This window comes from Herpailurus yagouaroundi, unplaced genomic scaffold (assembly GCF_014898765.1).
Source record: "Herpailurus yagouaroundi ecotype Mexico unplaced genomic scaffold, PumYag 189, whole genome shotgun sequence".
NCBI classification, from domain to species: domain Eukaryota; kingdom Metazoa; phylum Chordata; class Mammalia; order Carnivora; family Felidae; genus Herpailurus; species Herpailurus yagouaroundi.
Window position 1 is genome coordinate 850060 of NW_024412420.1, and position 13880 is coordinate 863939.

The 13880-nt window shown below is 36.5% G+C and overlaps 1 protein-coding gene across 1 annotated transcript in view; it reads left to right on the top strand.

Moving 5' to 3' along the window:
* The window catches only part of BCAS3 (BCAS3 microtubule associated cell migration factor), a 632238-nt gene that overhangs the window by 26291 nt on the left and 592067 nt on the right, over nucleotides 1-13880 (top strand). The window contains exon 7 of the mRNA XM_040497881.1: nucleotides 3015-3121. Coding sequence (XP_040353815.1) covers nucleotides 3015-3121 — 107 coding nt within the window. The remainder of the gene's footprint in view (nucleotides 1-3014; nucleotides 3122-13880) is intronic.

Below are 13880 nucleotides of genomic sequence, written 5' to 3' on the forward strand. Positions count from 1 at the left end.
TTTTTCAACGTTTTTATTTATTTTTGGGACAGAGAGAGACAGAGCATAAACGGGGGTGGGGCAGAGAGAGAGGGAGACACAGAATCGGAAACAGGCTCCAGGCTCTGAGCCATCAGCCCAGAGCCCGACGCGGGGCTCGAACTCACGGACCGCGAGATCGTGACCTGGCTGAAGTCGGACGCTTAACCGACTGCGCCACCCAGGCGCCCCACCAAAGGAAAATATTTTAAGGAGAAACTGATGAGCATTGATTATAGCTGCTAAATAGTCTGAAAAGATGGGCTTAAAAAACACATATTGCATTCAACAACTTGGAGATTATTGCTGAGGTTATATTGATTATCAGTGAGAACAGAAAACATTTTGAAATGGATTTGGGGTGAAAGAAATGCAGAATAGATGACAGTGGCAAATAATCAAGGAATTTAGCTTCTAGAAGGAGAGGAGAGTAATGAAGCCAAATAAAGGAAGAGGGATATTATTGTTTCAATTTATGATTTTTTAAAACCTTATTTATTGTGCAAATATATCATGGTAAATAATACAAAAGTATGGCTCAGTGAACAAATTTTTACAAAACCACCTGTGTAACAATCACCTAGGGTAAGAAATAGAATATTGCTACCTAATTGCCTAGTGATTTTGAATTTCACATAAATAAAATTATTCACTATATAGTTTTTTTTTATATCTGGCTACTTTTGCTTATTATGTTCGTACGTTCATCCATGTATGGCAGTGGTTCAGTACTATTCCATTGTTGCAATATACCCACTGTGCTTTTCCACTTTCGTTTTGATGGACATTTGGATTGATTCCAGCTGTTAGCTCTTTACAAACACTGTTGCTATGGAGGTGCCTGGCTGGCTCAGTCGGTAGAGTGTGTGACTCTTGATCTAGGGGTTGTGAGTTCAAGCCCCATGTTGGGTGTAGAGATTACTAAGAAAAAAATAAATAGGCTTGAAAAAAATTTTTAAAGTTAATGCTGCTATGGATATTCCTGTGCTTGTCTCTTTGCTTCAAATGAGTGTATATCTGGAGTAGAACTACTTGGTCAAAGGGCATGGTATCTTCAATTTGAGAATATATTGTCAAACTGTTTTCCAAAGCGATTGTACTGTTTTACATTCACTAGCAGTAAATAAACAATTACTTTATTCCACATCCTGCCCCTTGGTTTTGTCATTGTGGTTAAAAAAAAATTTTTTTTTAACGTTTGTTTATTTTTTTGAGAGAGAGGGCGGGGGAGGGGCAGAGAGAGACGGAGATGCAGAATCTGAAGCAGGCTCCAGGCTCTGCGCTGTCAGGACGGAGCCCGATGTGGGGCCCGAACTCATGAACCATGAGATCTGTAAGATCATGACCTGAGCTGAAGTTTGGGTGCTTAACCGACTGAGCCACCCAGGGGCCCTTTGGCATTGTGGTTTTAATCAACACTTCCTTAATTACAAATGCGATTGAGCTACTTTTCATATTTATTGATGATGGATTTATTTGAATATCCTTTTTTTGAAGTGTTTTTTCACATCTCCAGCCTGTTTTTCTAATGACTTTTTCATATTGATTTTTAATTGTTATGTGTATGAGATATGTCCTCGTGGGGTTATATTTGTTACAAGTCTCTTTTCCCCTGCTGTGGCTTGCCTTTTCACTTTTCTGGTAAGGGTGGCTCATGATTAATTGAAATTCTTCATTTTAATGTAATAGATAATGTAGTAGGATTGTGTAATATTTCTTTTTTTTAAAGATTAAAACCTTTTTTTTTTTATTTTTGAGAGAGAGAGAAAGTGAGCATGTGTGGGCATGTGTGTGAGAGCAGAAGAGAAGAGAGAGAGGGGGACAGAGTATCCGAACTGGGCTTTGTGCTGACAGTAGAGAGCCTGATGTGAGGGTTGAACTCATGAACTGTGAGCTTATGACCTGAGGCAAAGTTAGATGCTTAACTGACTGAGCCACCTAGGTGCCCCTAGGTGATATTTTGTGTGATATTTCTATAGCAGTGCTGGATTGCCATAGAATGTACTAAGATAATGGATAGTTGGATTCATCTAGGATTGAGATTTTGTGAGTTGGGCACCATGCAGAGATTCCACAAAAAATGATTTGAGACTGTAGATTATTGACAGAAGTTACTGAGATAATTGATCCAAGAGTGTAAGATGGAAAGAGTCAATATAAGATGATCTATAGAATAGAGAGAAGGTAGGGGTGTCAGTGGACCTGAGGGTCTAATGAAGTCAGAGAATGGATCATAATGGAAGTGGTTGAGCAAACTTGCTGGAAGATAAGGTTGTGATTTAAGAATAGAATGCTTGAATTAGTGTTTTGTGAGGTGCAATAGTTTTGTTCAGGAAGGATATCTTTTGTCATATTGATTTTATAACAGATGCTTAATATTCATTGATGTGAATTGGAAGTTGATTACACAAGTACATATAATTCTCTTGTAGTGGACTCTATGCCTGGTGTTCAGGTATATCAGGATTCACTTCCTATACATGAAGGAATATAACTTGTCTTCCACTGTTAAATTTACAAATATTAGAAATTCTAGCAGATTACACTTCATATTTATATTTAATTAATTTTAGTAAAATTTTTTATTTTCATGTATCACTTACAGATAGATGGTTTTGTTCCTGGTATTAATATTCCCAAGTTCTCTAATGAGACTTTGGTTTTTAAAACCTTACTTGTGCAGATAATTATAAGTACTGTTAAAAAAAAAATACTAGTTTTCTAATTTCAGCTTCCTGATCCCTGTTCACTTTCTTTTAAATGATGTCTTCCAAATACTTTTTATTGAAAAAATGTTTGTTTATTTATTTTTCTTTTTTTAAAATTTAAACCCAAGCTAAGTTAACTTGGATTATATAGTGTAATAATGTTTTCGGGAATAGAATTTAGTGATACATCATTGAAAAACAATTTAAACAACTGTTACACTAATAATATTAAAGAAGAGTAGTTGTTTACTTTTTAATTTGCTTCTTTGTGACTTAATTCTAATGCAGATACATCAAGAAATCTGGAATTTCATGAAATACACAGCACTGGGAATGAGCCGCCTCTGCTGATTATGATCGGCTACAGTGATGGAATGCAAGTCTGGAGCATCCCGGTAAGTATGAAGAAGGTTGAAACCCTAAAATATAATACTTTCCACCATGCTAGCTGATGTGAAATCTGGTGATACTTTCTGTAAGGTCTCATTAACTCTATTAAGTAGTTATTATTATTATTATTATTTCCCTTCTGTTTTCCAGAATGGTAAAAAAGCTTGCAGAAGGCTTTTTCTTTTCTTTTTTCTTTTTAAATTAATTAATTAATTAATCAAAATTTTTTTTGGAGAGAGTGAGAGGGTGCAGATGAGCAAGGGAGGGTTAGGGTTAGAGGGAGAGAGAATTCCACGAGGGGCAGAGAGAGAGAGAAGTGGGGCTCACCCGAAGCGGGACTCGAGCTCACCTGATGTGGGACTCGAACTCATGAACCCTGAGATCATGACCTGGGCTGAAGTCAGATGCTTAACTGACTGAGCCATCCAGGTACCCCTCTTTTCTTTTTTAAATTAGCAGTCATTAAAAATCAATGTTTTGAATCAGTTAAAACATTTATGTGGTACAAAATTCAAGTTACAAAGGGTTAAAAAACCTCCTTTCCACCCTTGTCCCCCATTTCCCCTCGAGGCAACTAGGATTTCTAGTTTCTTATGTATCCTTATGGCTGTATTTTATGCAAATGATAACATAAATAAATCTGTTTCTGCCACCCTGCCCTCTCTAAAAGATGGTAGCATATTATGCAACTTAGTCTATACCTTGCTGTGTTTTACTTTTTTTTTAATTAAAAAAAAATTTTTTTAATGTTTATTTATTTCTGAGAGAGAGAGAGACAGAGTGTGAGCAGGGGAGGGGCAGAGAGAAAGGGAGACACAGAAGCCAAAGCAGGCTCCAGGCTCTGAACTGTCAGCACAGAGCCGGACTTGGGGCTTGAACCCACGAACTGTGAGATCGTGACCTGAGCCAAAGTCGGATGCTTAACTGACTGAGCCACTCAGGTGCCCCTGTGTTTTACTCTTAATGTCAATATTCAGAGAGCTTCTTCTTTGAAGGTTATAGCTGTGTATAATTCCATTGTTTGGATTTTCTTTAATTTATGTCATTTATTTCCTATATTGAAAAAACTTGAATGTCTTTTTTTTTCCCTGCTCTTAGCCATAATGATATAATATGTGAATTTGAACAAAGGTTATTTTATGTCTGTGTATCCGTATAAGATAAATCTAAATTTTGATAAATGTTTAAAATTGCCTAATATTGGTCCCAGTTTGCCTGTTAAATCTTACATGTTCCTCTTTGGGATGACGAAAAATAAAATGTCCTAAAAGAGGAAGAGGCTAGGTATAGCTGAGTGAACTGTAGTAAAGATTGCATAATTTGGCTTGTACTTACATTCTGGCATGGCCTAAATATCGTATCTCTCCAGTAGATGATAGGGGGAAGGGGAACTTCTGTTGTGTGGTTCTTTTGCAGTTGGAGGCTCAGGGTCAATACAGAGACTTTTAATTTATACCTTTAATAAATTCATTCACCAAATTGTTGTATGTGTGTGTTTCTGCTAAAATTTTTGCCCCCTCTTTTTGGTTCCATTGGGTAATACCAATTCTTAAAAGATTTATAGGAAAACACAGTTTATTATGTCAAATTTAAAGGAATTTGAGATGTTCTTGAGTACAGAATTTGGCTTCAGTGGCATAAGGATTATTAAGTAATGATCACATTGGACTTCATAATTCTTTAACAATTTTAGTAAAAAATTATTCTTTGATAAATCACGAACTTCAGTCTTTCATCTAATCATATAATTAATTATGTATGGTATTATTATTTAGGGTTTGGGGTTTTATATTTCTTGTTTTTAAAGATTGGCTTTTTTTTTTTTTTCAGAGGTAGAAGAATCCTGCTGATATGTCATATAATGAGTGTCCTCTTTCTTTTGCCTTTTTTGGATGTGTGGTTGATGTTTTTTCATGGGTCTATAATGTTGTTTGTGATTTAAGTATCATGCCAAAGACATGGACAAAGGACTTAAAATTAGGCAGTGTTTTTTGTTTTTTTCCCCCCTACCAAGAGAAATATTTCTAGGTTGTGATCAGAGGAAAAGATTTTGTAAGTGTAACTTTTTCTTATTAATAGATACAACATTTTAAACCCTTATGCTGTCTGTTGACAGACTTGAAGGCAGAGGGGAAGCTAGAGCTTTAACAAGAAGGTTGAGTCTGTGTGATTAGGGGTGTTGACTGGATTGAGCACATTCCTTTGGTGGTACTCAGGCTACCCAGTTGTTTCGGTTATAATTAGAGGTATCACTTTTAATAGTTTTAAAGTTAACTTGTGTTTAGCTGTGAGTAACTTTAAAAGTTTTCTGACTAATTTAAATTACTTCTTTAAAATAGTTCTTATGCCCAGATTGTATTTTGAGAGACTTGAATAATCTTTTCTTCATGGAATATTCATTAGCTGGTTGTTTACTCTTGTAGTATTATAGCTCTGTGAGAACTATTTCATGAATTAGGAGGCATTTTGGGAAAATAGGCTCCTTCTGTTGCATTGATTGTGCTCTTACTATGTCCAAAGCATTTTATATACACATGATCTCATCTGTTGTATACTGTGAGGTAGAAGTTGTCGTATTTATAGGTGTTAACATCACACTACGTGTAAGAGGCGGGATTAGAATTCAAACCCAGTTCTATCTGACTTCGTCTTCAAAGCGTATGATCTCAGAGCTGTACTTCATTACTCTCCAAATGTGATAGCAAAAGATATGCCATGCAAGTACACCAGTGTTCATTGTGAAAGGTTATGATATGGCTTCAAATATTCATCTTTTATAGAGTATCATGACTGTTACCCATTACTAACTAACCCCTTCCAAAACTTGTTTATCACTAGTCAGTTATTCAGTAATCACTTAAGTGTTACCATGTGCTAGACAGTGGGGAGCTTTATGTTGGTCAACCCAGGAATAATCCCAGCTCTTAGGGGTCTTTGCAGACCATAAATCATATTTGCTTTTGAGTAAGTGTGAGTGGGCAGAAAGTCAATCCCTGTCCAAACCATAGCTCAGTTTTTGCTTCAAGTTTGTGAACAGGGTTCCCTCGTGTTGATTTTATATAACCTGTGAGTCTCAGATGAAGAAAATAAACATATCCTGGGTAAACATTTAAAAAATTGTTTACAAATTGCACAAATTTGAACAAGGCTTAAATAGTGCCTTGACAGACAGTTAAGTGGAGTTAGCTCAGAAGCAGAACTGCCCAGAAGTAGTTTCTCGACTGCCTAGTCCCCACCACTTTGTTTACAGGGTGGCTGTAGGAAAACACTGGCTTTCCCAAGCTGTCAGGCCCTTCTTTTTTCAACACATCTGATGTAAGAAAGAATGATTATTTGTTGATGTTTTGGATAAACAGGCCCTTTTCCCATTCATGCCTAACAATCTCTTTGCCTCTTTTTGGTAATATAAATACAGGTTCTTGTGCTTAAAATTCTTAATTAAAAAAAAAAATAAATAAAGGTTGCACATGGACTAAAAGCCAAATAGTTTTATGAGATTTGTTTTAAAAAAAGCAGCTCTATACTTTTCCTTTCATGACTCCTTTAATTCTATTAGCTCTTATCTCAGTATATATTTCATTTATTTTAATACATCATACTTACATTCGTTATTTTTCTTTTCTCCGAGTCTTATACATAGAGTGATTTCATGCTGTGAACTATGAGGACTTAAAAGGTGTTCATTTATTCAGCACAGGCCTGGGATAAAATAATGTATTTTGAACAAAACAGACATGGTGTTTGCTCTAATGGAGCTAGTAGGGGAGGTGAATTTAAATAAAAATCAATTAATATACAACTTAAATTGAAATTCAAGGAAAAGAATAAGAGATTATAGTAAGAAAGTGGCCTAGAAGTTAGGATTTAGCCAGGGAAAGCTTGAAACAGCAAACAGTAAAGTCTGTGGCTCTGAGGTGGAAATGTTCTTTCCTGTATGGTTGGAAATTGATTTAGATTTTTTAAGTTTTTGTCTTCTTAAAGAATATTGAGACAAATATCTTTATGATCATGTAATTTGGAGAGATCAATGAAAGTAGATACACCAAGGCTCTTGATAGATTTTCCAGATTGCATTCTTGTAAAGCCATTTGTACTTACCCCATTCATTTATTAATTCACTTACGCAGCAAAGATTTATTGATTTTTGTTTATAAGCCAGACCCTGTTCAAGGTGCTGGGAAAACAGCAATGAACAAAACAAAATCATTCTTCGTGTGGTAGGGAGGAAGATGATAATAAACAAACATCTAGCATACTAGATGATGGTAAGTGTTAGGATGGGGTGGTTGATGTCGCTGTGGGTTGCTGTATTATACAGGGTGGCCTGGGGAAGTCTCTCTCAAAGATCTTTTGAGCAAAAGTGTGGGAGAGTGATCCTTATGGGTATTTGAAGGAGGAACATTCAAAGCCAGTCCTCTGTGGTAGGACTTTGTTTCCTGTGTTCAAGAACAGCAAGGAGGCAGTTTAGCTGGAGGTGGGTGGGCAAGGTGAAGAATGCTTGGAGATGATGCCTGAGAAGTGGTCGTGGGCTAGAGCTTTGTCAACTACAGACTTCACAAATTTCAAATGTAGAGCAAAGTTGTGACAATTTTATGGTGAAAGCATGTATATCTACACCTAGATTTGAAGCATTAAAATTTTACTATACTTCCTTTATTTCATATCCATCTTGTTCAATGCATTTCAAAATAAATTGTAAACTTCAGTATACTTTACCCTATTTTTTTGTGCTATCATTAATTAGAGTTCAATATTTGATTATTTTTTGTTGGATAAACTCTACAACCATTAAATACACAATTCTTAATATGTCAAGTTATTGAGGTTTGATAAATGCATACACCTAGGTAACCCAGATCTCTGTCAAGATATAGAACATGTTTATCACTGAAGAAATTTCCTTCATGTCTATTCCTAGTTAATTTTTTTCCATCCCATTCAGAAGCAACCACTATTCTCATTTTTTCCCTCACTATAGATTAGTGTTGCCTGTTTTATAACTTCCTGTGCTATTATACTATATGCACTTTCTCTTTTTTTGTGTGGAAGGCTTCCTTCACTCAGCATGTTTATGAGATTCACCCATGATGTTTATTCCTTTTTATTGCCAAATAATACTCCTAACTTATGAATATACCATAGTTTATCCCTTCTTTTAGTGATGGATAGCTGTGCTATTTGTAGCTTTTGCCTTTTCTGACTAAAGCTGCTGTGAAGATCTTCTGTAAGTCTTTTTGTTGAGTGTGTGTTCATTTCTCTTAGGTAAATGCCTAAAAGTGGAATTGCAGCTTCATAGGGTAGGAATGTGGTCAGTTTTATAACAGACTCCAAACCTTTTTGTACCATCTTATATTTCCCCCAGCCGTGTAGGAGTTGTTCCATTAACCTCATCAACATTTGGCGTTGTCCATCTTTTTAATTTTAGCCATTCTTATGGGTGGCACCTTGTGGACTAATAATGTTGGACTACTTTTTCATATATTGTTGACCATTTGAATATCCTTTAGGAATATCTTTTAGGATTTTTTTTGCCCACTAAAAAAATGAGTTGTGGAAGTCATTTGAGGATTTTGAACAGATGTAGACAGTGATGCCTCTTACAAAATAGTAAAGGTATGATAAAGAGCAAATATGGGTGGAAAGATAGTGAGTTCAGTTTTCAGTTAGTGGAGGATGAACTGGTAGTGCAGGTCCACGAACTGGTAATAGTGAAGTATTTGTTACTGTATGCAACAAAATAAGTACAGAAAATGAGAGTAAGCTTTTAGACATCCATAGCAGTTTGCTAGTTGCACATCATCTAAATATGTGTTTGTCATTTACAGAAGTATCTGTTTGTGCCAGAATGGAAATTAAAAAATAAATAATTGGGCATTTATAACATGGTTTGACAAATACTATCAACAGGGCATCCAGGTGGAGGAGTTGTTTATGATAGTGTCTATGTTTTAGACATTGTGTAGTCATGTTATTTTATTTAACACAGACAACTCTCACTTCTATGATTGTTAACATCCATTTTAGTGGTTATATGCACTCTGGACATGGGATGAGATATAGAAGTTTCAGGGAAGAAATCTGAACTGCAGGATGAGAACTTGGATTTATTAAATCTTTCAGCCAGTGTGAACTCATTAAAAATCCTTGAGTAACAGAGATACATTGCAAAATCCATACTTAATAAAGATTTATTTTGCAGTGACAGTGGGATGAATAGAGAATAGGGAGAAAAGAAGAGGTTATAAGGCTACTTAGGAATCAGTTTCAACATTGTCCAATGTGAGGTTGAGAACCTTGAACAAAGTTTATTTTTGTGGTATCTGATAAGATATTAAGAGGAGAAGAAAGAGTCAAAGATGTTCCCAAGGTATTGACCTGGGGCTGGTGCTACCTGGTATGTAAGATGGCTAGTTTTAGAAGAAGTAGAATTTATTATTAGACTTATACTTACATTATGTTAAAAATTATATGAGGCAAAAATTGTATTGCATAGTGTAAGTAATAGAGTTCTCACTTAAAATTTTCAGTGGATAAGAAACCCAAGATATACCATTATAAAAGTCCTGATAGTTTTCCCTACTTTTTATGTTGTCTATTTTTTTATTTATTTAAAGATTTAATTTAATTTTAATTTTAATTATTTTATTTTTATTTTTTATTAAATTAAAAAAAGTCTTTATTTTTGAGACAGAGAGAGAGAGAGAGACAGACAGACAGACAGACACACAGCATGAGCAGGAGAGGGGCAGAGGCAGAGGGAGGCACAAAATTTGAAGCAGGCTCCAGGCTCTGAGCTGTCAGCACAGAGCCTGATGTGGGGCTTGAACTCACAAACCTTGAGATCGTGACCCAAGCCAAAGTTGGACACTTAAACAACTAAGCCACCCAGGAGCCCCTTAGTTTAGTTTTTAATTTAACTTAATTTAATTTAATTTAATTTAATTTAATTTATTTTTTAAATTTACATCCAAGTTAGCGTATACTGCAACAATGATTTCAGGAGTAGATTCCTTAATGCCCCTTATCCATTTAGCCCATCCCTCCTCCCACACCCCCTCCAGTAACCCTCTGTTTGTTCTCCATATTTAAGAGTCTCCTATGTTTTGTCCCCCTCCTTATTTTTATATTATTTTTGCTTCCCTTCCCTTCTTTATCCATTCATCCATCGTTGGACATTTGGGCCTTTCCATACTTTGGCTATTGTTGATGGTGCTGCTGTAAACATTGGGATGCATGTGTCTCTTCAAAACAGCCTACCTGTATCCCTTGGATAAAGACCTAGTTGTGCGATTGCTGGGTTGTAGGGAAGTTCTATTTTTAATTTTTGAAGGAACCTCCATACTGTTTTCGAGAGTGGCTGCACCAGTTTGCATTCCCACCAACAATGCAAAAGAGATCCTCTTTCTCTGCATCCTCGTCACCATCTCACAACTAGTATGGAGGTTCCTCCAAAAATTAAAAATAAAACTACCCTACAACCCAGCAATTGCACTACCAGGTATTTTTCCAAGGGATACAAGTATGCTGTTTCGAAGCGACACATGCACCCACATCCTTGCCAACATCTGTTGTTGCCTGAGTTGTTAATGTTAGCCATTCTGACAGGTGTGAGGTGGTATCTCATGGTGGTTTTGATTTGTATTTCCCTGATGATGAGTGATGTGGAGCATTTTTTCATGTGTCGGTTGGCCATCTGGATGTCTTCTTTGGAGAAGTGTCTATTCATGTCTTTTACCCATTTCTTCACTGGATTGTTTGTTTTTTGGGTGTTGAGTTTGATAAGTTCTTTATAGATTTTGGATACTAACCTTTTTCTGATATGTCATTTGCAAATATCTTCTCCCATTCTGTCGGTTGCCTTTTAGTTTTTAGTTTCAGTTTTAGTTTTGCTGATTGTTTCCTTCACTGTGCAGAAGCTTTTTATTTTGATGAGGTCCCAGTGGTTCATTTTTGCTTTTGTTTCCCTTGCCTCTGGAGACGTGTTGAGTAAGAAGTTGCTGTGGCCAAGATCAAAGAAGTTTTGCCTGATTTCTTCTTGAGGATTTTGATGGCTTCCTGTCTTACGTTGAGGTCTTTCATCCATTTTGAGTTTCTTTTTGTGTATGGTGTAAGAAAGTGGTCCAGGTTCATTTTTCTGCACATCGCTGTCCAGTATTCCCAGTACCACTTGCTGAAGAGACTGTGTTTATTCCATTGGATATTCTTTCCTGCTTTGTCAAAGATTAGTTGGCCATACATTTGTGGGTCCATTTCTGGGTTTTCTATTCTGTTCCATTGATCTGAGTGTTTTCTTGCCATTATTTTTTTTAAAAATTTTTTTAAATTTTAATTTAAATTTTAAAAATAAATTTTTAACGTTTATTTATTTTTGAGACAGAGAGAGACAGAGCATGAACAGGGGAGGGTCAGAGAGAGGGAGACACAGAATCTGAAACAGGCTCCAGGCTCTGAGCTGTCAGCACAGAGCCGGACGCGGGGCTTGAACTCACGGACCGCGAGATCATGACCTGAGCCGAAGTCGGCCGCTCAACCGACTGAGACACCCAGGCGCCCCTAGCCATTATTTTTAATTTGAGAGAGAGAGGGAGAGAGAAAGGGGAAAGACAGAGGGGGAGAGAGAGAGAGAGAATGAGAGAGAGAGAGAATGAGATAGGGGTAAAGAGGGGTGGGGGGAGCAGAGAGAGACAGAGACACAGAATCCAAAGCAGGCTCCAGGCTCTGAGCTGTCAGCACAGAGCCCGATGTGGGGCTCAAACTCGTGAACTGTGAGATCATGACCTGAGCCTAAGTCGGACGTTCAACTGACTGAGCCACCCAGGCATCCCAAGATTTTATTTTTAAGTAACCTTCACACCCAACGTGGGGCTCGAACCCTGAGATCAACAGTCGCATGCTCCACTGACCAAGCCAGTCAGGTGCTTTTTCTGGTGTCTGTTTAAGTGGCTACTTAGTTTTATCATTCTCTTTTGAAATTCTTAATGTCTTAAAAAAATTTTTTTTAATGTTTATTTTTGAGCGAGAGAGACAGAGAGAGGGAGGGAGGGGGAGGGGCAGAGACAAAGAATCTGAAGCAGGCTCCAGGCTCTGAACTGTCAGCACAGAGCCTGATGCAGGGCTTGAACTCAAACCACAAGATCATGACCTGAGCTGAAGTTGGACGCTTAACCTACTGAGCCACCTAGGTGCCCCTGAAATTCTTAATATCTTAAAAAATCTTGAAAATATATTCATTACAGTACCTAGAAGATGATGGTTGCATTGCACGAAACGGTATTTTTCTTTCTTTTTTTTCCCAAAGGTTTTTTTTTTTTAATGTTTCATGTTTTTATTTAAATTCTAGTTAATTAACACAGTATAATAGTTTCAGGAGTAGAGTTTAGTGATTTTTCACTTACATATTACACCCAGTGCTCATCACAACAAGTGCCCTCCTTAATACCCTTAATCACCTTAATACCTCCTTAATCACCCTTTTAGCCTAAATCCCCCACCCCCTACCTCCCCTCCAGCTCCAAGAAAGCACTCCAAATGTTAACTTACTGAACCTAAGGTTCATGTGGAGCGCCTTCTTGGAGCTTTGAATGTACTTCAAAGATGTGACACTAGGTGTCACTAACACATTGCGGTAAGAAAAGTGCAGCTGTTCCCTTGAAAGGAAATATTTCCCCTAGCTTTTAGTGTATGTAGCTTTTACACTAAAGCTTTAGAGAAACATGCAAGGGCATATTTGAGGTAAATACCAATTAGTCTTTTATTTATTAGAAGTTGGGTGCCAGTAGACCTTGCCATGTCACGATTGCTAGCCAGGAACAATTTTTATGAGTTTCACTTGGGAGCAATATAAAGTCTATGATTTGGGTATCTGGCAAACAGAGGAAGTTTGAATATGGACCTGAATCAAAAAATTGTGTTCATTGAAAAATAGGTCCTTATTTTGTTTGGTCTAGTCTCTTGTTTACTGGGAAGAGAAGGAAAGGATGGCTCTTTAGTCATCTGCAATAGAATAGCATTGATTGTCCTGGAATGAATGGAAGGAAAAATGAAGAATGATGTTGCAACAACTTCTAGAATCCACCTGTATTAATAGAGAAAAATACTTTTGCTTAGAGTGTTTCTTACAGTGTCACTTTAGAAAAAGTCTTACATCTGAAGTTTAATTTTTCCTTGTGTTTTAATAGTGGCTTTATGTTACTTTTGTTGATTTAATATATGCACTCTACTTTGAGTTTGAAATTTATTACCAAAATTGGAATCTTGTTTGAAATATTTTTGATGTTTTTCTGTTCTAAAGCAGAAAGTATTCTTTGGACACAGACTTATGAGTGTGTGGAACGCAATTTTTTCTTTTGTTATAAATCCTCTTGTTTTAAATTTTATTGAATGTATTAAATACAGTAAAGTACACAGGTCTTAAGTGTGCAGACTGAATTGTTTTATATGTATATAACCTTCTGTAGATCACTCAGAATAAGATATAGAACATTTGCAGCGACTCTGAAGAATTCCACTTCCCTGTTAATATTGTCCTCCCTATACCTCCAAATAACCAATATGCTGACTTCTACTGCCAGAGATTAGTTTTTCTGTTTTTGAACTTCATAAAAAATATCATAGATACCTGTGTTCTTTTATGTTTGGCTTCTTTCTCTTTTAACAGTATGACTATGAGATTCTTTCATGTTCTTGTGTGTAGCAGTAATCTGTTCTTATTTTTTTTCTGTGTAGTATTTTATCATGAATACAACACATTTAAAGAAGTCCACT